We start from the raw sequence: 27,791 nt of genomic DNA, 5'->3' as shown, positions 1-27,791 counted from the left end.
ACTCAGGTGGAAGATGCTGAAGGGAAGAGATTGGTGGTAACATGTTGGAGGAGAGAGCTGTTTGTGCCATGCATGGCCCTGCCCTGCCCAGTTCCCTCTGCTGCTATTAAGTGTAGTGGCAGATTGAAATGATTCAACTGTGGTCTGATCAGATTCTGTATATGAAATGAAAGGTGTACTATTTTGCCTTTTGCCTCAGGCAGGAAAATGTCTTGGGCCAGCCCCGGCTGCTAGATAGATTCTAGAATCACAGTTGGCTTGGAAGGCTGCCTAGTAACTGGTATCTGTTGAAAACGTCAATACAGTCTGAAAGATGTGAAAGCCAGAAGATGAATTCAAACACATGTCAGATTGTCAAAACTAGGATCCTTTATTCATTTTAGTTAGGGTTGTCCTTAGAAGATCACTTGGACAAATATCCAAGCATGTTAAGCAAAGTGCTAGGAGTGTGGAGTAAAATTTGCTAATGCTAGAGTGTGCAATGTGTGGTCCTACAAATCAACTTTAGCTGCTGTGGCACAAGGTTTGCATTGTAACCTGCATTGTAGTGCTTGTGCACTAAGCAAGATAACAAAAACCATGTAAACTATGTCACAATGTGGAACAGAAAATGAAACATACATTTCCCCCTTGTTTTCTCTAGGGAAAAGTGCCTTCCTGCGTCCCATAATATAACAACCCATTGGGATTTGAGCAAAAAAAACAACAACCAAAAAACCCACAGGCAACAGTACTTCATAGTATATCAGCACCCAGTGATCTAGTTCTGTGACCATCTCTCTTGTTTCAGGGGAAAGGGGAAAAGTCTACAAACTTGAGAAGCAAATGTTGACATCAATAGCATCCATTTCAAAGACATCATACTATGAATATTCATCAGTTCTCATAATTGCATCCATTTAAAATTTGACTTTAAACAGCTTTCCCCCCCTCACAGAAAGTCCCTGAGAGATTTTTTTTTGCCTCTCCAATGGTTAAAAAAAGCTTCTTCCAGTCAAGTCAGTGTGCGTTATAATTCTACAAAGTCTACAAGATCCAGTGCTAAATAAATACAGCCTAAGTGGAAACAAGGCAAGGCAATGCAAACACACAGATAAAGGCAGAAGACCCTTTTATTTCGCATAGACAAAATGCAAAGAGTGTCTCATTAAATTAATATAAAAAGAAAATAACTGCCAAAACCAAATTGCTTCCCCCTCCCTTCCCCACTTCACTGACTGACAGCACTCATCCTAATTAACAATAAAAGAAAAGGAAAAATAACTGATCAAGGACCCATTTTCTAGTTTAAAAAAAAAATTGTGCAAAACATGACAAAAGGGTTTTGTTTTTCTTTCTCAAATAAATATTCCTTCTAAATTCACAAACAGGGTGGTTTTTTAAAAAATTGTTTTTGTTACTTGTGTGTGATGGAACTCCCAGTTTAAAATATTTTATTTAGTCCCCATGCACTTTGTAGAAAATCAGTAAAAACACAAAAGCTTGTGAATATCAGAAAAACTGGACAACCTTTTCTCAAAAAATTCAGGAGGTCCAGTCAGATGAAGCTCACACTCAGACAGAAAAAAAGCAGGAGAGTCTTTGCACTGTCTGTAGGTTGCATTTGTGTCCCAAATATTTTGGCAATCTTCTTCTTTAATTATAAATATTGGAATTCAATAAAAAAGGTAGCTTTGATTGGATTTCTTTTTAAATAACCGTTAAGTATTTACAGCCACTGTCCAGCCATGCTCTCTCTTTGTTATACCAGGGTGTAAGATTTTGCGTAGGGATTGTTTCCTTTCAAGTGGCTCCGGGAGTCCAGAAGGGATTCTTGGGAGCTGCTCATTTTAGCTGCCTGTCCTAGCTCAGCTCCTTCTCGCTGAGGTAATGTTGCTACGGCACCAGGTTGCCATGACTGTACTTCTCTTGTGGATGAAGTCTCCATAGGTATTGGCTCCAAGACTGTTGGGCGCTTCAAGGTCCGGCTTTTCTGAGGTTCCAGGCAGGTCTGTCCTAAACCCAGGTCTCTGCTAGTGCCTGGAACACCTCGGTTTAACAAAAAGTCCATTCTAAGATACGGCGGCAAATGCATGAGGTCACCTGTTCAGGGAAGGAGGGGAGGGGAAAAGAAAAAGAGAGTTTCTTAGTTACTCTCCTGTATATAGAAAGCTTATATCCAATGCAGAAATAAGTATTATTCCCCTATCTAGTCACCCACTGTAAAACATAGTCTACCTTGTTCACGGCATCAGTTTTTCAAGAGATTAACATCAATTTAGAGAACTATTGATCCATGAAATATGAGGACAACTTGAAGCTTATTTCAGTACAAAAATAATATGCACTGGGTGGAAAGCAGTCAACTTTCAGGCAACTTCTACCATTGTTGATGAGCAGGGCTTATCAGCATTTCCTGGTCAGAACTAAAGAACTATATGGTGCAGGGAGGTCCTGATCTGGTGCTGTTTTGTGGAAACCTTACATGCTAGCTTTCTGCATGGTAAAAGCAGGAGATGTGACAGGAAAGATCATTAGTACAGCTCCAAGCTGTTGTAGTAACACCTCCATTCCTAACTGGTCGGGGGGCATCTAAGCTCATGTTCTTCTCTGGCTCGCTCCCACAAATACTGCAGCATCAAAACCTGGACTGTTTGACTCCTGAACTGACATGCCAAACATCACTTTCATAGCAAACAGTTCACCGGTGCTCATGACACTTCCTGGTTTTGCTAAAGACTGCAAAAATGAGGGGAGGCCACAATATATGGCTCATCATGTGCTTGTTTGGCCAGGTGATAATATGCACTACAAGCTTGATCTGAATATAGATAAGTTTCTTCCAGCTATAGAGTTTATCCATATTGAAAACATTTTTAAAATTTAAGATTAATCCTAGCAGTTCACTAATGTATCAATGTGGATCCAATATGCTTGTGTCTCAAGAGTTGGCTGCCCAAACTGCACCCATGTATAACAGAAATAAGCCAGAGGTTTTTCCATACAGCATATTCCTAATAATAGCACAGTTAGTTCCATGAGCTACTTGCAAAGGAGAGACTTGGAGGCTGGTCTGTGCCATAGAGTTCAGTTAGAAACCATGTTGAGCTAAACACATAACACAAAGTTTCCCCCCTCCGGTCTAAACTTAATAATACAAAAAACTGCCCAGTAATTAAAGATAAAGCAGATTCCTTAGTTGGCTTCATATAAGCAACAACTATGCTATTGTTACCAAAAAGACAAATAGTTCCTGTTCTCTTCCTGATTTACTGTCACAGAAAGAGAAAATCATTCAGAAGTTTGGACAGAATCTCTGTTTATTCCTGCAGGCTTTGCTTGGTGCCATATGCTTTTTTGCAGCTAAGTTTCCAACACAGATGTATGGTGCACTATTTTTAGAATAGTGTGCGCTTCTTGTCTTGGGAATAGATTAGCATACTTTAGCATTTACATAAGGCTACCCATTGGAAATAGAATAGGAAGGGCCTGAGGGTCTTACAATTGCCAATTTATATTTCTCTAATTCATTTCACCCTAAAATACTTTGGATGCATAAAAAATTCATTTGAGCTAAAACAAAAACACAGGAAGCAGCATAGAACAATGGGACTCAGGAAGAAGAGCCAGAGGTGAGACCAACATATTGAGGGTGGAATAAGCTTTTCCAGACCCCTCTTTTTCTTTAGCAAACTAGGGAACAAAAAGACTTAGGGCCTATCAATATAAAAGACTTAAAGTGGTTTAATATCCTATCCAGCCTTCTCCAACCTATGACTCCCATGAGCACCAGCTACCATGGCAGATGGTCAGAGATGATGGGATTCTAGTCCCAAACATGTGGAGAGCAGCAGGTTGGGGAAAGTCAACATGCTGCCTTCAGGGAACTCTATGTGCTATAGTCCTGTGAGAAGAGCTAGGGAATCTTCTTTAAAAAGCATTAAAGTATAATTCTTATTATGAAACTCTTATAAATCTAATATGTGTAATTTGTTTTTAGAATTTGCCTAGAGGGCATCTTCTTCTACAGCTGATTCTATGGCATAGCTATAGCAACATCCGAGGAAGTGGTCTGAGCTAGAGGGTTTTATGGTACAGTTGCTGTTTCAGACTGTGACACCTAGGGATGAACACATGCCTTTTTTTGTCCATTTCTGGCAGCTTCATTAATTTTGTTTCTCATTTGTTACTATCTCGTTCATTTTCTCTCATTTCATTTCTACACTAATCGCAACAGAGACTAAGCCTGTTCTGAAGCCTATAGCTTTCAGGTTTGCCATCCAAGTGGCACTCAGTGTGCTGGTAGTGTAAATACACTTCATGCAATATTAGATCTACCAAATTTCAGACAGATTGGACAGTCTTGGGATTTTATGAGTACCCCAAAAGAGGATGATATCCTTTAACAAGCTTCCCATTGCTTTATGCTTCAGTACAGCTTTCATAGCTGTACTCAGCCAAATGCATGAGAGCACGAAGTCTCTAGGCAGCACAGAGCTACACACCCACCCACCCACCCACCCAACCAACCAACCACCCCTATGCATCCTGCCACCATCTTTGCTCTTGACCTTTGCATATTTAGTGCAAAGGTCTGAAGTCACATTCTCAGCAGATTCAATTTAGATATTCAGCTGAATGCACAAAAGGTTGGGAGTGGAAAGAACCATGTGTCTGGTGATGTTGGGTTGGCGTACACAGCCCCATGTCCCTCCACACAGTCTGCACACTCATGTGTTTGGCCCATGAACAGGGCTCAGGCCTTGTCACTTTCAGAGCACTTGAAACTTTCCCCTCCCTACAGAATATTATCTGGCTGTATCCATTTGCTAAGCAATGCAATACTTCTCAGCAGTTTCAGGAATCCTTCCGATGAGAGACAAATGGAGAAAATGAAAATAAACCATTTTGATTTGTTTTGCCTATTTGTTTCAATATTTTCAGTCGTTTCTCACAGAAACGAATGGGGATGCATTCATTTTAAACTCATTCTAAATATGAAAGCACACTCTGACATTATTTCAGCCAGGGCCACCGAACCGAGTGTGTGTGTGTGTGTGTGTGTGTGTGTGCGCAGAGGATACGCATGTATCGGGGCTTCATGCTAGCAGGGCCCTTAGCAAAAAAAAGGTCATCTGGACATTTCTGAAGGCAGAGCACAAATCACAGAGGCAGCTCCGATGCTTCAGCGGTAGGCAGCACCATCGCTAAGGATCACTACTGCTTAATCCAGGCTTCCTCAACCTCGACCCTCCAGATGTTCTTGGCCTACAACTCCCATGATCCCTAGCTAGCAGGAACAGTGGTCAGGGATGATGGGAATTGTAATCCTGGCTTAATCACTATTGCTAAGTAATCAGAGGAAGGAAGGATGATCACCCCCACCTGGGACTCAGGAGGAGCCCTTCCCAGGTCAGCAGAGAAAGCAAGAGAAGCCAGATGAAGGAGGTATGTGTGGCATGTTTGCTTAAATGCTTTGCTCATGTCCACATTATTTCATTCACTCCCCAAGTGTGCTGCCCTACAGAATAAACCACAATTAGTTGGCTTTGGTATGTTTTACTTGGAAGTATTTCCCTTGAAATAATGTTTTCCTTTCTGCTAGGGCAAATGGTGATATTGCAGACCCCCCATCCCACAGATACAAAACAAATCAAAAACAATAATAAAACATTTACTTACTTACAGCTGCAACAAGTTAAAATTCCTCTAGCATGTACTTTAACATAAGTTCTTTTTTAAAATCACAGTTGGCAAAATGTTTTGTGCTTAGAGATACATTGAATCTGCACATAGTTGTTGTATATTTGTATCTTAATTTTCCTTCCCAGGAGCTCAAGGCCATGAACATTTGTCCCCTTTCCCCTTTATATCTTCACAACAGTCCTGTGAGGCAGGCAAGGCTTACTGCTGGTAGTTCAGACACCGCACATACTGCACTTTGAATATTTTTTGCTTGTTCTTATTTATCAGGGTTGGCGAACTTTTGGTTTGTTTTAGTATTTTTGCTGTAAATATCAGGACTACAGAATGATGCAATTTCAGCAAGGAGGCTGTTTTCTGGCGGCTTCTTCTTTACATGATCTATAAATAAAGTTAATTAAGAACCTGAGAGCTGCCTGCTGGATCAGGCCAATGGTCTGCGTTGTCCCACATGCTGTTCTCACAGTGACCAACCAGATGACTATGAGAAGCCCCAACATAGCACCTGATTGCAATGGCCCTCTCCCCTCCTATGGTTCCTAGGAACTGCTATTCAAAACCACGCTGCCTCCAACTAAGGAGGCAGAACATAGCTATCATGGCAGTAACCATTGATAGCTTTATCCTTCATAATTTTGTCTATTCCTCTTTTAAAACTATCCATGTTGGTGGCTCCTGCTGAAGTAGGTGCTGCGTGACATGCATTTGTACTTTGCTTTTCTACCGGAGCTCAAGGCTGTGCACATTAATGTCTCCTTCCCTCCTTTTCTAATTGCAACAGCCCTGCAAGATAGGGCAGGCCAAGTTAATACATGTATATAAGCAGAGGTTCTTGTCATTAAATTGCAGGGGAGTGGGAGGCAGGGACGTGGGTGGTGCTGTGCTCTAAACCACAGAGCCTAGGGCTTACTGATCGGAAGGTTGGCGGTTCGAATCCCCATGGCAGGGTGAGCTCCCGTTGTTCAGTTCCTGCTCCTGCCAACCTAGCAGTTCGAAAGCATGTCAAAGTGCAAGTAGATAAATAGGTACCGCTCCAGCGGGAAGGTAAACGGCATTTCATGCACTGCTCTGGTTCGCCAGAAATGGCTTAGACATGCTGGCCACATGACCTGGAAGCTGTATGCCGGCTCCCTCGGCCAATAAAGCGAGATGAGCGCCGCAACCCCAGAGTCATCCATGACTGGACCTAACGGTCAGGGGTCCCTTTACCTTTTTAAGCAGAGGTTCTTGTCAATAAATTGCAGGGGAGTGGGAGGCAGGGCCCCCAATCCACGCACAGTGTACAAGGCCTAGGAAATCCTCTTGCCATCTCTGATCCCCCCTGATGTAGGCTGATAATCCCCAACTGCTCTAGATTCAAAATTGCATTGAACAAGAGACCATCGCCACAACAGCGTCATTACTAAGACAGATTCTCATTTATAACAATGCATTGTAATTCTACTGCAGACACTTGCAGTATGAATGGTGGATGATGACGCTGTGGGATTCTATTGATAATGACAAACATGAGGGTATAAATTGTGCTTTGTGTGCTTTTTCAATTTACCATTTTAAATCCTAATTATTTTATGCGCAGCAAACGTTTTCCAAACAGTGTTTAGATTTGTTTTCACATCTGTTTCCTGGTAATTACTTGCAAGCAATATGGCATTTGCTCAAACGGTAGCCATGCATGTAGTCTCATGCATGGCTGTAATAATGTGGCAACTGGTTTGTGCTGATGGTGCTGCAGCAGAATACTGTGTGGACCCATCATGGCTTAGAACAGTCTCCCCCAGGCACAATTCCGTTATAAGAGGTCCCTGCTATACTGAGGCTGGTAGGGCTGCACTCATGTGGCACTTTACATTTCTTTCGGTTTGTGCACAGGGTAGCTTTGCCCTGGTGCTTACCTGAGGTCCTTTTGCTGCACCGTCTCTCTCTTTATTGCTGGTGTGTGTAGTTTTGCATGATGTTGTTTCTAGAAAACGTGACTGTTGCTGGCTTGTTAGCACCAGCTGACCCCTCTGAAGAGGGGATGCAGCCCAATGTTAGAAGATTCATGTGCTTTCTATGCAGTAGACCCTAGGTTCCATCTCTGCCATCTCCAGCCAGGGCTGGGAGGGTTCCCTGCCTGAAATCCTGCAGACCTTTTGCCATTCAGCATGGACAATATGGAGAGATGGACTATTTGTCTGATTTAATAGGAGGAAGCCTCTTGGATTCCTCCTGTGTGCCACTATGATAGTCAGTTTGTAGGCCAGAAAACAACTAGCTTGGTTGATGTGCTGATGTACCTGTCATTGCACCAAGCCTCATGGAGCTTATAAACAGACTGAATAAAAAATAATACTGAAAGAGGGCTGTTCATCTTGCATTACATTTTTCCTTTTGTTAGGATCAGAGTTGGAACAAAAAGTATTTTTTGAAGGGAAATAAATATTATAGGGCTCCATCTGGAGTTTTAAGATTAAGTCTGATCAACAGAACAGATCAAAACTTATGACAATCAATTTTTTATAAAGTGGAGATTTCACAGCCAGAGATATGGAAAATGTTCAATTTTCATGATCTAAAATATTACCAGTTTCTGCACAAGTAAGATTTGTTAGATCTTGCTAAAGGACAATGCAGCCAAATGATAACATTTCCAGGCAAAGCTTTAAGTAATAAGATGCTTCACTGGCTTTGATACTCTAATTACCTCTTTTCAGTGGTGTGTGTGCTTTATTAGGAATGAAAGCAAACCTTTCAACTCAAGAGCACTGAAAATGAGTGTGCTTAATAATTCATGAACTGAGGCTTAATTACTACAAAAGCTATTCAGAAATGACAGTCTTTCTAATATAACTTAAAATATTTGAGCTTTCCATTTGGATAAGAAAAGCATGTGAAGCAATAAGCATCATTCCATCCAATACACATTTTGTGGTATACATAGGCAATACCATCACCTTAAGTTAAGGACTGATTCCACTGGGACTAAGCTTGTGAGCAGTCAATGAATTGCTTCCTTGTCTGGAAAGTGCCATGAAAAATGGAAATTTTCTATTACATTTACATGGCATGAATCCAGCTAAGCGCCGTGTGCACAATGGATGCCACTTACACACTTGTTTGGGGATGAACAGCTAGTGAAGGTACTTGCCCAGTGTTTGGTGGGACTGCACACACATTCCTGCATGCATCAACATTTATACTGGGACCATGTAATTGGAAGTATTGTCATTCCCGGAGTAGGCAATTAAGCAACAGGCGTTTGAAAACTAATAATTTCCTACTACAATTTAATTAACTGCATACCAAATAATGTACCAATCTCCTTGGGGGTGAAACTGTGTGCTGCTTAGCAAATGCATTTCCATAAGCCTGTGTTTGCCATGCCAACACAAATGTGTGGAGAGGAGGATTTGTAGGGAAAAACTGGCCAGGCACTTTGGGAAGTATTAGCATCATGAGTGATAGCTTGGTCAGTCAGTAGAGCATGAGACTCTTAATCTCAGGGTCATGGGTTTGAGCCCCACATTGAGCAAAAGATTCCTGTGTTGCAGGGGGTTGGACTTAGCTGACCTTTGTGGACCCTTCAAATTCCATGTTTCCATGCCTCATAACATTTAGTCTTGCCCATAGGAGATAAAAATAGCAGACCTCTCTCTGACACAGGGTCGCTTGTTAGTTTGTTAAAGGAGGGTAATGGGGTGTGTGTGGTCCCACATATGGACTGGTCCACATCAACACTGGCCAACATCCCTGGCATCCCTCTTTGTGCTCAGTCTACCCAATGATGTTACATCTTCCCTTGCATTGGTCCTCACCTGTTTATCTTGGGGGCTGAAAATGACTCTGTTTCTGGCTGGTTTCTCAGCAAGACCTATTGTTCCCAGCAGTTTCTATTCCCCAATTCTCTCTACCTCCCTCACCAATGAACCTGCCAGCTGTCCAGTTACACATTCAGCATTGATGTGATTGGGCTCCATATCACATAGCATGCACACCACACAAAGAACATTCAAGATGGAGTCCCAGATGGATGAAGATGCTGCCTCATGTGGAGCTGCTCTATACATGTGCATCTGGGTGCATTATACGATTCCTTCATATAGCCATGGAAAGCATGGCCAGCAGTGGGTGTGGTCAACACTTTTGTTGACAGCAATGGGGCAGGGCTACACACTATGACCCCACAACCTCTACATGGATTATTTCCATGAATAAAGTGAATCTTCTAATGTAAGAAGATTTTGCTTCAAAATCTCCAGCTGAACAAGTTTACTTTCCCCTCAGTAAGGAAGTACAAGTAAACATTACAGATTCTCCTTCACTTCCTCTTAGACAACACTCTTCAAGGGATGTCAAAATTGTGGCTGCACCTGAAACAATTGTTCTTTATTACAAAAATAGTCCAAACCCAAGAAGCAGTCAGTAGGTGTCCAATTCTGCCAGTTTCCACATCACCACAGCTCACAGGACTTTTAAAAGTTCTACATTAATGCAGCAGCAAAGTTGCAGGAACTTTGAGCTGAATCTTGCTGTGTAAAATCAATACAAACTCTGCATTTGAATCTTGGAAACATTCTAAATAAATCATGAAAGAATGATAGAAGAGGCACCATATACTACAAGCTCTGTTCCCCTTCTTGGCTCGTCACACAAGCTGGTTCATATATTTTTAAGAGGACATGCCGAAACCGATCTTCCAGTCACTTGATAAAGGATAGAAAACATATTAAACTTATCACTCATGTACCCTACATTTTACTAGCTTGCTGATGACTGCATACACTGAATGGAAATTCTTTAATAATGCAAAATGTCAAAGGAAGCTCATTTACCACTAGAGTTCATTTGAGAACAGAGGAAACCATGTAGTGTGTTCCTGGAATAAGTTTGGGTTAAAAATTCAATAAGGGAAAGACACTGCACTAATACTTCATATATTGGGCCCTGCAACTTGACCTCAGTTCACCTTCCTAGCCCACCAGTCAGCTCTGAAATAATCCTTAGCACTCCTGCCACATCACAGTCACCAAGCTGTAGAATAGTGTCCCACTCTGGCAGAGACGGGGCTGAATCTAGATGCATCAAAGAAGTGTTTCAGTTTAAAGCTTTGTAAATTTAAACAGGGAAATCAGGTAGAGGAAAAAAATGGGCTCCACATCGCCATCTGGTGGCACAATGTTATATCGCACATACAACACATATAAATCACCTTTTCTTTACCAATCTAGCTGAGTCCAGGGTTCCTCATGGATACCATATGCAACCTTTTAGGGACTCTTACCAGCTATGTTGGGGTTGGTCCAGATTCTTTACATCGCCATTATGCTCCATCCTTGTGGGCCAACTTGGACAGGTGATTAGGGCTGCCCGCCTGGCCTCATTATTATGTCAGGTGACAACTTCTAAGGGGCCCCTTTGAAGTCTGTTTGCAAGCATGGTTTAGATTCAAACCACACCTGCAAATGGACCTCCCCCCTGCTTTGCAGACAGTGTCCCCTCAATTGTACTGCGGGAGTTCTTAATGGAAACATGCAATGCAACAGATCCCAACAGGGTTGGCTGTCAATGCCAATCAGCAGTCAGCCTGTCCTGCTTGCAAAGGAACAGTTAGGAGCTCGCTTTAAGTTTTTAATTGTTCTTTTGGAGCTGTACCTTTACCTGCCTAACACATAAAATCACAGAATTGTAAAGGGTCATTTAGTCCAACTCCCTGCAATGCAGGAATCTTTTGCCTAACGTGATCCTGAGATTAAGAGTCTCGTGGTCTACTGACTGAGCCATTAGAGCCATTACAACTTGGCAGAAATCCCACTGAGAACAGTCTGGTAAGCACTTTATTGGCAAGTACTACCCAATATTCTGGGATCTGGATCACTTTTCAGCCACAGTTACATATTACTCTTTGCACCGTTTTAACTAAAGCTAGTATATACAGCCAGACTGATTTTGCATGCCCTATCAGTTATGCTACAATTTAGTCATTGGTCATTTATACCTGAATCATCCTGGCAAGGCTTGAGCATACACTCATGCAAACATATCATGCAAACATAGCTTGTGGACACATGGAGATAATTTACCATAGTGTTCACATCACCACCTGAAATGTTGTGCTCATCTGTCCTATCTTGTTGAATAAGAATTAGGTAATACATCTACAGATGTGTGGTGCAAGGGTTGTCTGTATCTAGGCATAGTTAGGGTGGACTTTCTGGACACAAGCACACCACACTACCAATACCCTTTAATGGGATAGGAATTGTCAGGTGCCACCTGCCCAATCTACATAGAAAAATACCTTCTAAACACTACCTGGAGTGGAATAGGATCTATTATGCTGCTTCAGCTATCAAGTAAATGGGCCCTAACTAGTCAACCATTGTCAGAATGATCTGAATTTGAAGATATTCAGAATCCAAGGCTTAGCATGGCTTGGCAGAACTTCCTTGACTGACTGTATGTACAAAGTAGTTATAGAAACCGAGTTTCCTTAAGTTCAGCAGTGATCAGATCTGAATGATGTTGACAGTATGTGTTGTATTAGTTTTGCTAATTAATCTACTGAGGCCAAAAGTAAAGAATTTCTTCTTTATGCTGAGAGATTTCTAGCTACAAGGACAATGGACTAAAAAAAATAAGGTGAAGGTGAAAGTGTATGGCAGAGCTTTCCAAATTGTGTCTCGCGACATGTTAGTGTGTTGGCTGCAGTGTGTAGGTGTGTCGAGCTAATGCTCCCCATGTTTGTCCCGGGACTGGAAATGGGTTAGTTTAATTTCTGGTTTGCTAGTAAAACTGAATTACTGTGTCGTGAAATGATGCATGTCTAAAAAGTATGTCACCAATCTAGTCCAATCGAGTGTGCTCCCTGATGACAACCGCTCTTATACATACCCTGCCATCCAATCTTGTAGTTTCCGTATTTTGCTGTTTTTTGAAGAAGCAAGCAATGAAATGTATGGTTTCTGGACACCAATAGTTATCCAAAGATGGTAAGAAAATCCATCCATTAGTTGCCTGTCGCCCTACTGAACCAGTACATAGGGGAAATTCCATTTGCCCTCTGGAGAGAGTTTTGATCTTCATCCTTAGGGTTTTGTAGAATTATGCTTGTTAGCTTGTGTATTATATCATCCATAGTCATCATGTCACATTCCTTCAGGCAAGTACCAATTAATGCTTCTCATCGTTAGGGAGCCTTATGTTGCTCTGAAGCCAACCACTTAAGAAAAAGCGAACAGCATAATGAAAAGTAGCCTAGCTGAAGGCTAGCAGCAAGACCTGTAACTGACCTGAGAACCTTATGAAGAGGCTGCATCAGTTACTGTTCCTAGGGAAACAATTGTTTCTGGTTACATATCCTGTAACAGCTTTCTAAAGTAATTCACAAGCCATATCTCATTAAAGCAAGATCACATGCTTCATTTGCTACAATAGGTGAACCAAAATACTTGTCAGGTCAAGCTGAGGTCCAAATTCAGGAGACTATAAAAGTTTGACAGAAACATTGTGTTTAGAATGTATGTGGGCTTTCATTTCAATCGAAATTAAAGTGTTCCAACTTGTACTTTTGGTTCCTTCTTTGGATACACTGAATGACTACGTATAGTACAAAAAAAAAGGTTTAAATGGATTTCTCTGTTCTGTCACTGTCAAAGCTGAAAAATAGCCATCTTTTACAACTGGCTTTACTAATGATTTCAGGGTCCATTGTTACTGGGGGGGGGAATACATAACCTTCTATGCAGATATGAAATTGATCACTGTCTGTCATGGAGGCTGAAGTACAAAGATAGCAGGAATAGATGGAAAATACAAGGGAATAAGAAAACATGAAGTGTCAGTTTATCAGGCACTCAATACTGAGTTCTGGAAGGGTCAGACGGCAGTGAGTGACAAGGCTTCTGGAGACTAGAGGCAGAGGAGAAATAGAAGCTGCAGCCTGAGCAGTAAGCCAGAGGCAAGACCATCAGTCCTGTGATTATAGGTGGGATAAAACTGGCCTAGGAAGACTAGGGGGACAATTATTTCTGATAAAGCAATTTTAGTGTGTTTTTGTGTATGAGTGTCAGTCTTCCACCAAAATGATAGTTAAAATCCACCAAATTAACTCATCATTCATAAATAATGTTTGCAATCTTCGTTCTTACTTGAACAGAATCTGCAGATATCTCATGGCACTGATTAAATTAGATGTTTATATACAAGCCACACAATTAGATAATGTATCCAAACAGCTGCAATGCGAAACCATCAGAACTCCTGAATAAATTTTCTATGCTGATACTGTTATGCCAACAGCACAATTTTTGTTCTCAGTAGCTGGCAGTATTTATGAAGCAGCAAGGTCCTACAAACTAAAATACCTTCTGTGTTTATATAAATCAGAGAAATGACCAATAATATAAAATGTGAAGAAGTGATAACTCCAAAGTCCTAAAGATTTGCAGAAACTTGGCACTGGCACAGGCCAGAAATGGAAAACCTCTATCATTAGGTCATAGGCATGGAGAACGATACAGAATTGTAACCCAAGGGTTTCAGAATACGCTCCTTAAGATGCACACCTCAACCATCAGACATGCATAGACTTTGGCAGGCACTCTCGCACACCTTTGTGTCCTCTCACTTGGTTCTCCCAACTGCACAGTATTAACACACTAACCCTGTTTCACTACAGCATTGGTCTTCAACTGCTGAATCATGACTAGAGATGAGTGAATTTATCAGTTTCAGTGTCTCTCCATTTCTCATTTTTTCCCCAGTCTTAAGCTCAGTTCTTCACTTTTTTACACATCAGTTGGGGGAGTCCCAACACCTCCCCCCCCATTATCCTGAACATCTATCAACATTTTAGTGAGAATTTATTCTAATAGTCTATTTGGCTTAATATACACAGAGGGTTATTGTTGTTTTGCAAAGCAGTTTTCCCTAATGCAATTTTGTATGTTATTTTCACTAATACATGCGTTCTTGCACACATGTTACCATGTGTGTATCTGAAGAAGTGTGTATCTGAAGAAGTGTGCATGCACACGAAAGCTCATACCAAGAACTAACTTAGTTGGTCTTTAAGGTGCTACTGGAAGGAATGTTTTTATTTTGACATGTTACCATAGTATATGCATTTTTTTTGTATACACTACTTGGCTGGAGAACTGCAATGCAAATTCTGAAGGGTCATTTTGTCAGATGATGCGTATGCTATCCTCATTTTCTGAGCTAGGGAGAATTCATAATGGGCCTGGTGTAGTGTAGTGAACAAGAGTAGGCAAACTGTGCGCTTGAAATTCATAAAAAAGTAAGCCATATCAGTTGCTTCTGTGTTGTGGGGTCTTTATACTATGGAGTGCTCAGTGTAATGGTTAATTCAGCCTTGACTGGGAATGTATTACTGCATCAATTCACCTAATTAGTGTATGATGTAGCAGTTCTGGTGTAATATGGCTGTTTAGAGGCCTCAGTGTCATTGACTTGCCCAGGTTATCAGCAATACATTTTTATAATATATATATGATGTATAGAATTGTAGAGATGAAAGTGTCCAAGAGAGTCATCTAGTCCGATATAGAAATATTTTGCCCAACGTGGGGCTCAAACCCACAACTCTGAGATTAAGAGTCTAATGTGCTATGCACTGAATTATCCCCAAAACGTTTTAGAATTAACTTGTGAAAAGAAACATAGAGCCAGAAACCATGTTGGAGCTTTCCATTCCACCAAAGTGAAATATTTTGAGATTCCCAGTTGCTGCTTTTAAAACAATCCTTCCGACCTGGTTCCCTTCTCTGCCATCTCTTGTAATGCTGTTGCACTTGCCTGCTCATATCCTTCTCTCATCAGTGTTCAATGCTTCGCAGTTCCTTTATGAAACAAGGTTGACAAGCTGAATCAATCTCCAAATTGCTCCAAGCAAATCAAGACTTGATTAAAAGAAAGAAAAAGCTACTGCCTTATAAACCACACAGTGGAAATGCACAGCTAAAGAACCGAATTTATCCATTTCACAGGTTTTCGGTTATTAGAATCTTGGGACAGCTTCCGAATGTTCTGCTGTAATGCTGAGTGGGTGGAAGGGAATGAAAGAAACACCCTAGACGGATATGTATGTACAGAAGTACAACAAGCAACTTGCTCCTCCCTAGCACACCTCATATTCTCCCTAAATGGTGATTGTAATTGGGGCCGGGGGGGGGGGGGAGAGAGAGAATCAATATGCCTTTCACAACACAAATGTCCTGGGGATGGTTTTTCACTGCCAGGCAACGTGCAACGAAGTAACATATTATCCATGATTCTCAGATCGCAGGAGTATCTGAGGCAATACAAAAGCAAGGCTGGTACTTAGGTGGAAAATGGATCGAGATGACAAATCATGCAGCCTGCAACGGTGGAGAACATAACACAACGGCTCAGGCAGCACACAGTGATGGATGACAGATGGTACTAACTAATGAAAACTCGAGAAGACTCAACACTCCCTTAGCAATTATGTCAGATCTTCAGCCTAATTTGGATGGCTAGAATTCTTTTTGTTCAAGCAAAGCGTAACTGTGTATTTAAAAAGAAACACCCCCCTCCCAGTTAAACAAGTTAATTATGAATATAAGTTAATGTGATTTCAAAGTGTGTGTTTTTAAAAGCCAGTGGTGGTGTAGAAGTGACTGAAGCAGGCAGCAAGGGAGGTAGATATTGATTTACTGGTGGCAGAAGATTACCAAGGATTTCTGACTCCCAAATATATAACACTAGTTTCCACCCATAAGAAATGATACTACTAAAACAAAGAAAGCTGGAATTGAAAACATAGCAGTCTCTCATCTCTTTTGCCTGACTTGCAGAATTAATTTTTGGAAACAAATTGTTTTTAGATTAACGTGACCGTCGTATTTCCACCCCTTGTGCTGAGTAGTTTCTTTATAGTCACAATGAGTCCTGCAAAATAAGGTTTCTGCCCTCCTTGCCCCCTCCTGTTCATTTCAAGCTTGGGATCAGAGAGCAGCAAGCAGTAATAAGAGCCTGCTTTATTGTCTCTTCAGAAGGGAAGTACTGGAGCAAAACATTATGTTAGGTCATATATTTAAAAAATTACTGCTGAAGGTAAGGGAACAGTTACAAGTTTTAAGGCTGTTTATGACAGGGGGCATGGTAATACAAATCCCAAGGATGAGCAGTCTAAGGCCATAACCCTAGCCTCACTTAGGTAGGAGTAAGTTCCACTGAATATAGTGAACTTTCTTCTGAGTAAACATGGAACGACAAAATCAGGCTGTGAGGAGGACTGTTCTGCTTTCTGCTGTGTTCACAACATAAAGGTAAAGGTAAAGGTACCCCCTGACCGTTAGGTCCAGTTGCAGATGACTCTGGGGTTGCACGCTCATCTCGCTCTATAGACCGAGGGAGCCGATGTTTGTCCGCAGACAGCTTCCAGGTCATGTGGCTAGCATGACTAAGCCGCTTCTGGTGAACCAGAGCAGCGCACGGAAATGCCGTTTACCTTCCCACTGGAGCGGTACCTATTTATCTACTTGCACTTTTGACGTGCTTTTGAACTGCTAGGTGTGCAGGAGCAGGGACCGAACAACGGGAACTCACCCTGTCACGGGGATTCGAACTGCTGACCTTCCAATCAGCAACCCCTAGGCTCTGTGGTTTAGACCACACGTCACCTGCGTCCAATTTACAACATAGGGCCAGATTAAACAAACGGGTCCTGCTAGTGGAAGCCCACGTAAGCACTTCAGATAGGGCAATTGAGCTTCCCCAGACTCTTGCCCCCTTGCATGTCCATCACTGGCATGAGGGGTCAGGAGAACCCCCAGAACAGCACATGTGAGTGGGGTGGGGTGACAGAGAGGAGAGTTCATTCCATCAAGCAAGCTGACAGAGTGATCTCCTTAGTGCTATGTTGAGTTCCTCCCATATGTGTACTGTTTGGTGTGCTTCGGTGGTGGCTAGTAACATTTTGACTTGGTAGGACTGCAATTTTTCAGCTTGCTGTTTTCATCGCAATAGGACTTGTATAGTTCTCCTGTTACACATGTGCAGAGCCTCATTGTCCCTTTCTCTCTAAAAACAAAACAAAAAAGCATCAATTATTCTCTCCACACTAGGGACAGTGAAAGAGTTTCCCTGTAAGAGAGTCTTAGTATGATTTCCAGATAAGGTTTAATTCATTATTATTATTTTTAAAAAGGGGGTTAGTCATACCACACGACAAAAAGTTCCTGAAGTCATGTATTGCTTACATCAACACATCCATTGCTAAAAAAAGAGAACTTAACGAAAAAGCAATTCAAATGTTAGGAAAACTTGCTTCCAGCTGCATAAAGTTTTCCTCTCCCCCAAAATCAGTTTAACCATTCATTATCCAAAATGCTTGTTCTCTAAATTAAAAGAACAAAGTATGCCAACCAACAGACACAAAATTGCTTGTTTCCTCTGAGCCAGGGCATGTTAGAGCACAGCAGAACATATTTGCAATGCATGGCTCAGTCCTGAAAATGTGAACTAATAATCTCTGTTCATGTGAATAGTTAATCAGTGCCAGACTAATCATAATTTCACACTGCTCAGAGACTGGGGTGGCATGTAACAATACTCTGGAACTGCATGTGGCCCACAGATCTAATAAAGGGCTTAAGATTAAAAAGGAGGGAACCATCAAAACCTTTATAGAGAAGAGGGTCCACAACTTGAGTGTGTTATAGAGACGTTCCTGTCTCATATCTCAGCCAATAGCACCTCCAAAGAAGGTGGAAGGCAGAGCAAGGTTTCCACTCCTCAGGGATGGGTTAACACTCCTCACGCACATCTTTCCTGCGAGTGTGTGTGTGTACGTGAATGGCCCCTCCTGTCCCCAGCCCAAGCCTCGCCTACTGGCATGCAGCTCCCAACCATCCACTGCATGCGGCCTTCTGGAGCAAAAAAGGTTGCTCACCCTGACAGGGGTTTATAAAAAAACTGGCATTTTGAATTGTTCTCAAAAAAGAAGCCAGTGCAGATTAAACAAAATTGGAGTGAGGTGTTCAAATCACTGGTGTCAACTATAGGGGGCCTTTGGCACCCACACTGTGAGGCCTCTGGCGCAACTTCTGGGAGAAACCAGAAGTCACATCTGAGACCTCACAGGGTCTTGGAATTCATGTCCGAGGCCTCGTGGAGCCTCAGAGGTGACTTTCAGATGATGCCGTGGTGTGCACAATGTGACGTCATGACATCACATTACGTCACGTGTGCCGCTGGGCACCCATAATCTGGGGCCCAAGTCGGCATCCCCACTCAAATGAAGATAATACAACTCTGCGTTTTTCTAAGTAAATTGAGGTTAGGAGAAATTTCATGAGAATTTATTTCTAAATTAATTTCAGCTTTAGTGTCAGAGGAGCAAGTAAGGGGTGCATCTTGAGTCATTAAGGACTGTAGGATTTGTGGCATGATGTGCATGCAATTCTGCAAACTGAAGGTGACCTGGTGCAATGATTAATAATGAGACAATCCTATTAACCTCAGTCTTAGCCAAAGGTAGGACGAGTGAATAAGAGATATCTCTGCACTTTCCAGTCTTAAGGACAGGTAAGCATTGCACAGCAACTTTGTTCTGACAAATGGTCTAATGCAGCTAATAATTCTTGCAAAAGGAAAATAAAATGATGTTAATGATGATACAAGAACAAAAAGTGCAAGCTTTTACAATTATTTCTAGGCTCATGGATGCATTTTGAAAGATTAGGTCCCCTAAAAATGCTGTTGGATTTTTATAGCAAGAATTAATTGCGTGCTCCATATCTTAGACTTGGTAGTTTTAAAAAAGTTATTGAGAAAATGTATCTACCAGAATACATAGTGAGGAAGGCAGTTCCTAGGCAAGGAAGGGCAAGTCACATAGGCAGACATTTTAAAAAAGACTACGAAACCCTGCTGCTGGTAGTGGGAGGTTTGGAGTGCACTCTAAGGCTGCAATCCTAACTTCACTTGCCCGGGAGTAAGTCCCACTGAATTCAGTAGGATTTACTTTTGAGTAGACTTGTTTAGGGTTGCACTGTAAAAAAATTAAATACAAAGAGTGATAAAATGGCACTGATCAGAAATTTAATGGTGAAGGCATGCTAAGTAGTGACAGGTTTGCTGACACACCACTGCGCATGCCAAATTTGGCACACAGCTTGGAAAATAAAGAATAGTAGCATTACAGCCATCCACACCTGCAGGTATCATGTTAGTCTATCATATGTACAATCTGAGAAAAGTTGAGCCATAGGAAACAGAGGACAATTATTTGATTACAGCATCTTGTAGTTTTGTTGTAAAAACCTTTCACCATTGTGGAAGCTCGCTGGAACAGTGGTTCTTAAACTCCCCATAGACAACTTGAAAATTGCAGAGGGTGTTGGCAAACGACTGATGCTTTTTCTGCCCGTTGTAGCAACTGTGAGGCAGTGTTCTAGGTGCTGTATGTTTTTCAGTGCTTCTTTTATTTCTTACAGATTGAATTACAATATGAATTCCATTGAACTCAAATTGTAAAATAATAAAGGCAGCAACAAAAATGGAATTAAAAATCAGTATAAATATTTAAAGGGATGGATTCAACCACAAGTCCAAAGACATGCCACAGAGCACCTGCATGAAACTCATGGACCATTGGTGGCCCACAAACCAAAGTCTGGGGAACCTCTGCCATAGAATACTTTGATAAGTGTGGAAAGGGAGCAGGATGCAAAAACTGCGGTGCTAGAACAATTTAATCAAAGTTGGGATTTTGTTTTTTGGTCCAAATGCATGTTACTCAAATTCTGCCTGCTTGGGCTATTCACTCTTGAAAAAGTTTGATTTAGTTTGAGCAAGCAGAACGCAAATAAAGACTGCTATGAACCTCTTTCCCTAGGAGCAGAATAACATTTGTTGTGTGTCAGTACAAGGTAGTCAGCCCACCTTAGCCCTATAGACAGTAAGTAACTATCAGACCCTAGCAGATTCAAGCAATGACCAGTCTACTATTCCTACAGCAACAACTGCCCTCTGTGATGTCTTGCCATGCAAAGATACTTACCTAGCTCTTCAGGGGGGCAGGTACCACTCTACCCACTCTGTCCAAGGAGATTTTATCACCCACAGGAGCAATAATAAATCTGTGCTGACCATAAATTCTTGTAAATCTAGGAGTATAAGGTTTCTTGGCAACTAACATTGAATCACCACAGTGCACTTCGTTTGCCAAGTTTAGGATTAATGTCACCTCTGAATTTGTAACTTCTTCCCTAGAGCAGTTGAGGAAAGCCTACATTGTTTCAGTAATGTTCAGAATTCAGCACCCCTTGTTTCCCACCAAAATTGGAACAGATGAAACTACTGTACTGCCCACTGAATCAGGCCATTGGTTCCTCTGGTCCACAAATGGGGAACCTGTGGTGCTCCTGAATTTGTGGTACTCTTTGTGCCAGTTGATGATCATTGCCTATGCTGGTTAAGGCTAATGGAAAGTAGAGCCCAAAAACAAATGGAGGGCATCCCCCATCTCTGCTCTAGACCAGCATTGTTTATCCAACTGGATAAGCAGCTGTCCAGGGATGAAGTAAGAGATCTTTCCTTACCCTGCTTATGTGGTGCTGAGCTGAAATGCCAGTGAGCCACAGTTCCTGCTGCTGGTGTGGTGTCAAAGCATCATAAGGAAGCTTAATCAGACTGAGGAAAGGAGTAGGAAGTCACCACAACCCCGTCTATTGAACCAGCCTGTACATCTTCACTTGCAGGGAGCAGAGTAGGTATTTCCTAATGCAAATAATCTAAAAATGTTGGCAAGAGAGGAATCTGATTTGTTTACGTAGGAGAATAGCAGTGGTTCCAGGGTATGTTAAGATTTGGAAACCATTTCCTGCTGGTTTTATTGGTTTCTCGTAGGCAAATGTAATTGCGGTCGAAATGTACTGAATAATTAAATATTTCATTTTTATGGTGCTTCACTGCAGTTTAAAAAAGTAAATGCTAATTTCATGGTTTTGTGGTTTCAAGTGTCCTAAGCGGTTTCATTTAACTGATTTTCTTGCATGTATAAAAGCAAACATCAGATCATAAATAGTCTGCGCAGGCAAGGAACTGCAGTGGATTCTAGGCAGGTTAGATGCAGTGTCTTAAATACTATCTGCAACAAAGCACAGGTATTGAAAAATAATGCAACTGGAACGAAATAGGCCGGGAGAGAAAATAAGGATCTGCTCTCTTGATTTGACCTCTGAGGAGAAAATGGCTCAGAATGGATTGGATGACATGTACAATACATTACTAATTAGGCAATTAGGATTGCTTTTAAGATGTGGAAATTGCAGTCAGGCTTCAGAGATATAGTGCTATAAATGCACATTTTAAATAACTCCCTGCATTTCAAGTTGTTAAAATTAAATCAACTGAGAAATGCTAACCAGGTGTGATTATGTTGCAGCCACACATAATGTGTGTGGGGTTTGGGGGGTGCATGTGCATGTGGAGGAGAAATGATGAGCAGTCAGACAGTCTTATGCTCTCAGTTTGGAGGGGCGGCAATTGTGGTAAACAAAGACCAACTATATATTTGAATTGCTGAATAAAAGCATCAATAAGAAAATTGACTAAAATCCTCTCACACTTCACTTCACCCAGTGGGTCTGTATGGTCATTGATGTATAGATGATGCTACAAAGCTGCATTGGACATAATGAAGTAAAAAGACATAACAAAGTAAAATGGGTTAGGGAATTCCATCAACAATGGAAATAATGCTTCTCTCTCTCATTTGCTTCCTACCCTTGGCAGAAGCAGCTCAGGAGTACACACGATCATCTCATTTCATCCTCACATTCCTGTAAAACAGGCAGAGACTCACACTATTTCCTGAGCTTTGTGGCTGAGTAGAGATTTGCACCTAGATCCCCTAGTTCAGATTTAGAGCTGTGCCTCTATTTTATTTTAAGCTGCTCCACAGTAAAAATGTTATAGACGTTATTTACAATTTACCATGAATCAACCTTCTAATGTTTGTACTATTGCTTGAATTTACTGCAGTGTTTCTAATTGGTATCAGTGTGCAATAAATTTATTTCTCCTAGTGCAAAATATGCTTAAAAGTTACCAAAGAAGCAGAACTGAATGCAATTTTTCCCCCCTCTAAAAGGCCAAGGGGCTGACTACAAATCTGTAAATTCCACAAGGGATTTTTCTGATATTCCAGATTGTGGAGATTTGAACATGAACAAAAGAGACAGAATTTTAGTGCTAGATATTTTTTTAGTGGGCATGTGCCTGATTTAGAAGTGATGAAACATTCAGAAATATCAAATGCTCTTGAATTGTTTATTTAACACACAACAGGAACCAAACTAGCAATTTGTCTTTTATGTTTGAGATTATCTGTTCACTGACTAGAAGGGAACATTATTCACTTTTTATTAGTTTAAGAATGCCAAACTAAGAGAGATACACACACACATGCTTAACTCTTCCTGGCTTGTTAGACTTCGCTAAGTCATATGTACTATATAGCAAATGTGTATCAACTACCAGCAGCAATGCAGAGTAAATGTCATGAAAATACAAAGGTATTACTCCCAAAGGTAAACCTACACAGAATTTATGGATTCCTTTGGGAGGACATTGGACTCAGTGGAGGGAAAAAAGTGACCACTGTCTAAAGGTGCCAAAAGAAAGCCCAGATATTAGGACTATACACGCCACTGTGGTGCAGAATAAGAAGCAGGACAAAGAATTGGTGAATTGTAAGAACTTACATTATTAGAAATTATCTAATGCCAGGACTTAAAAAACCTAGGGTTGCTATATTATTTTTGTTGAGTTGTGTTTTGTTTTGTTTTGCAAAATCTCAAAAAATAAATAAATGAAATTTCTGAGCTATTTTTAAGGAAAATCGCCAACATGGGCTACCATATGCCCTAAATTACCACAGGACCGGGGTTAATGTGATGTATGAACTGAGCCATAGTTAGAACCAAACTTTGCTTAACGTGAACACCCAGCACACTGGTTTATGCTGCTTAAATGTTCATGCTTGGTTCTTCACCCACTGCTGCCGCACTGCTGGGAAACTAACCAGAGCTAACCAAACAAACCTTGAGCAGCAACCAATTTGCTCCTTTATTGCTGCTCGTGGTTTGTCTACAGAGAAACAAGCCATAACCTCAGGTTGGGATGCCATGACAAGACACACTCTGGCTTGTTTTCTGGCAGTGCAGGGAGAATAAGAGCGGAGGATGAGTGCAGTGAAAACTCTTCAGCTATGTTTCCACACTGAAGAGTCCATTTTAACTATGGTTTAATGGGTTGTGAAAACCAGGCCATTGTACATACCCTATCCTCTTTTTTCATAGGAGTTTCTTACACGTGTCTAAAGAACCTGTTCAAAAATGTGCTTTTGTGTGTAAGACAGAGAGAAAGGATTCCTTCAGAAACAAACAAAAACCAAGAAAAAATGCAGCTATCCTTTGAATTTCACTCTTCTCTGAATAATGCAATATAGTTGTCCAGCCCAAAATGTGGGGAAGGTGCAACTGTTAGTGAAAATAATGCAAAAATGCACTATATTATGGTGAATAGCTTCCACAAAAATGTGTATAAGACAAATTTTCATTCAGAAATGTGTATTAGAAGAAATGCACAATAATTCACTTGCTAAGAAGCAAATTGTTGTTTGGATAAATTATAGAAGAGAAGTAGATAATTTGAGACAAGGCAGAGGAAAATCTCTATGGAAAATGTTGCACAGCTATAAGTATACAGCCCTGAAAACCGTGCAGTTCAAAAGTGAGCATGATGGAGACAATAATTCATAATAAAAGGCAATATATCCGTGGAGGAGAGTCACTTTATTTTTATTTTATTTTTTATTACATTTGAGATGGCTGGATCATGATTTTAATAATCATCGCAAGTGAATGAAGATATTATTATACAAGATTCTTGGTATGTATTTCACATTTTCTCTAGGGATTTCCCTTTTTAATTTGCAATTGTTATTACCAAGTATTTACACCCTCAAGAAAAGTACTTTGGAAAGTGGTCTCTTTTTTTCCTTCTAAGGGTGTCTATAAATCCTAGGTAATACATTTGCACTGGAGTACAGTAGCTTAGAACTTCTGGAAGTGGATCTAGGTTACCCAAAACAAGGGCCTATTGATGCAATCCCATGCCTACTTTCCTTTCCTCTTTCCCGCGGGTAGTAATGATAGCGTGACATGACACAATCATATTGTGCAATTTCCCTGCCCACTATGGTAGCCAGTGATGTGGACCAGGGTCAAATAAAGGCATAACATGGTGTATTTTATTACTCCGGAAAGGGGAAGAGGAACTAGACAGAGGACATCTAGTTCAGTCCCACGCATGGAACAGCACTATATGAAAGATTATATAAAGCATTCTACAGACATTAAAAAAATCTTGCAGAAACCCAATTGCATGAGGAAATTTACTAAAACTATGGTGTGTCTGAAACAAGAGAGCAGAATAATCTCAACCCCTTAAATCTTTTTCTTCCTAAATTTACATACCATTCAGTATCTACTGAACAGAGGACCAGCACTGTATACACCCCTCTGACATTTTATAAATACATAATGAAAGGAGAAAGTATCAGTAGCAATTTTGTTCTATTAGGAATTGGCCTGGAACAAGCAGAAACAGCCATCTAATTCTGCCATAAAGTGAATAATAACTTGGGCCACAAATGATCTGAAGGGATTCATATGCTGTTTCCTTATCTATCCCTCAAGACATTCTAGTCTCTGGATTTTTCGCATTTTCATTTTTTCCTTCCTATACACCAGTTACCTATAATAATTCGGTGTTGATGGATGCAAAAGAAAGAAACAACAGTGACAGGAAAATGTATTGCTTCTATTTGCAGTAAACGTCAGTGAACTTTTCCAACATTCTCTTGAGGGCAGTGAAAAGGAACTGCTATGTCACATTGTCTTTTATTTATGAAGAGAGGAGATCCTATAGTTAAGTACCAAAAATGTAATAAATGGCAAGGGAGACACACACCCCTCCAAAAACTAGATAGAATTGCCCCCTGCCATATGTTGCTGTCTGCCCTTGATTGTATGCTTGACAATACTGATGGCAAGATCAATACTGACATATCAGCTCTCCTCTATCTGGGGGGCACAGTTACTCCAGTCTTGCCCTGTGAAGTGGGGCCAACAGTGGGAAACCACTGTTCCTTGTTCTCCTTACTCAGAGGAGGCTTCTGTGGTGTTTGTGCCTGGTCCAGCCATGAGGAAAGTAGCAGTTGACCAATATCAGGTCACGTTAGAAAAGGCCTAGAGCTACACTTTACAATTTATTTTGGTAGAAGCGAGCATTTTTAGTGTACCTGCCCCCCCTTAATACACTTAAATTGTGACACCCTCTTTGCTTAGTATTCGGTTCCTTCACATGTATGACCCAATTCAAACAAGATCAGACAGGGAACTGTATGACAACACAACACTATATAACCAATCTGATGGGCTACTTGAAGGTATTACTGAGGACAATGTAAATGAATAAATATTTCTTGAAATAGTGCTGAAAAATTACCCAAAAGGGGGGAATATTTTTTCAGATTACTGAAAATCTTTGTCCTCCCAACAAAAATGGTGGGTGGGTGGGGGGAAAGCAAGTGTCTATTCAGGTTTTTAAAAAAGCCTTTGGATTATTTGTGTGTGCTTTACAAAATTGATATTCATGGTATCAGAACATGGTGAGATCTTGAGGCTCTGGTGTCAGGTTGACTGCCTTTTGCTCATTCTGAGCTTACACCTCTGCTTAACAAAATGTGAAAGCAACAATATGCATGTACTTTGTGAATATTTGATAGAACTGTTAAGTACGTTCGTTTCCATTAAGAAATTTTCAAAACGCAACATCCACAGGATGTAATTGAGAGCGGAAGGAATTAGCAGAGTGTCCTAAGGCACTTACCTGGCCGATGTGCCTTTGGAACAGCCATGTTCGTCACGCGTCCTGCATCCTGAGGTTTGGGAGGCGATGCAGTAAACCTGCAAATCCCCGATTCGGATGGGGTGCTTGAGGTCAGGCTGTCTGTATATTCATTAGTCCCTGCCGTAAGCTGCTCTGATGATGTGTCTGATATGAAGCATTCCGTGATGGTAAACTTGGCATGTCGCAGCTGCTCTTCCATCTTGGCGTGTTCATATGCTCTTGCCAGCTCTTCATAGGTGGAGGAGGCACTTTCTGTGGAGACCATGCTGCTCCTTGCTCGGTCTAAACACCAGAAGGCGAAAGAAAGAACAGGCAATCACTTCAGCATGGGTTTTTAACCCACCAAAGTCCACTATTTAGCTCTTGCACACTAGTCAGCTTGGGCAATAAGAGCATTCTGGTATAGCAAGGCTATGCTTTCCTGGCAGTTTTCTGGACTTGCATCACAAAAATCTTATTTGTGGAGGGGAAAAAAGAGGGTATTCAGCAGTGAAAGAGCTGTAAATATTTTTGTTTCCATTAGCACCTTTTTCTCTTTATGATTCCAGATTTAGTGTTTGCAAATACGAGACAGAAGGGATAATTGCAGCCCACAGAGAACAGTACTTGTTGTGCTCATTTTCTCACACTTCAACACACGTTTCATGTAATGAAGCTCCTGTGGTGAATTGTTATTGTTGCACATCACCCCAGTCTCAGAGAGGTGCAAGATTCCAGGGTTTCCAGGCACATACCCAGGGTTTGTGTTTCCTTTTACAAATGAGGCCAGTGGAGAATGTTGCCTCCTTATAATATATAGCTTATTTACACATATATACAACCTGAGCCTACAATGGAGGAGTTCATACCATTAACACCCCAAAAGGGCCTTGGATTCAAACAGACATGAAACACTGCTGTCAAACATTGCTCTCCGTCTCTCCGACTCTCTAAACTCAGGCTTCTTCCTTCTAACTAACAGCATGCTGGGTTGGGCCCCCACCCATTTGCCACTTCTCACAGAGCCCCTTACCTTTGTTTCCCTTAATGGCCCACCGCCCAGGCTATCACCTCAACACAGAAAGCTAGCCTGGCTTATAATTTAACACTTGCTGGATCCAGGGGTTAGAAGGATCTTGCATATAGCCTCCCCCCAAAAAAAAAACCTTCATAACATT

The 27,791-nt window shown here is 41.2% G+C and overlaps 1 protein-coding gene across 1 annotated transcript in view; it reads right to left on the bottom strand.

The window, feature by feature from the left end:
• Positions 1-346: 346 nt before the first annotated feature.
• DSCAM (DS cell adhesion molecule) overlaps positions 347-27,791 on the bottom strand; it is a 337,795-nt gene continuing 310,350 nt past the window's right edge. The window contains exons 32-33 of the mRNA XM_081199124.1: positions 26,614-26,916; positions 347-2,082 (exon numbers count right to left, since the gene is read on the bottom strand). Coding sequence (XP_081055250.1) covers positions 1,742-2,082; positions 26,614-26,916 — 644 coding nt within the window. The 3' untranslated portion in view covers positions 347-1,741. The remainder of the gene's footprint in view (positions 2,083-26,613; positions 26,917-27,791) is intronic.

The sequence above is a fragment of the Podarcis bocagei genome, assembly GCF_964188305.1.
Source record: "Podarcis bocagei genome assembly, chromosome: 6".
Lineage (NCBI taxonomy): Eukaryota > Metazoa > Chordata > Lepidosauria > Squamata > Lacertidae > Podarcis > Podarcis bocagei.
Note: the sequence above shows the minus strand (reverse complement) of the source record. Positions and strands in the feature narration are given on the sequence as shown.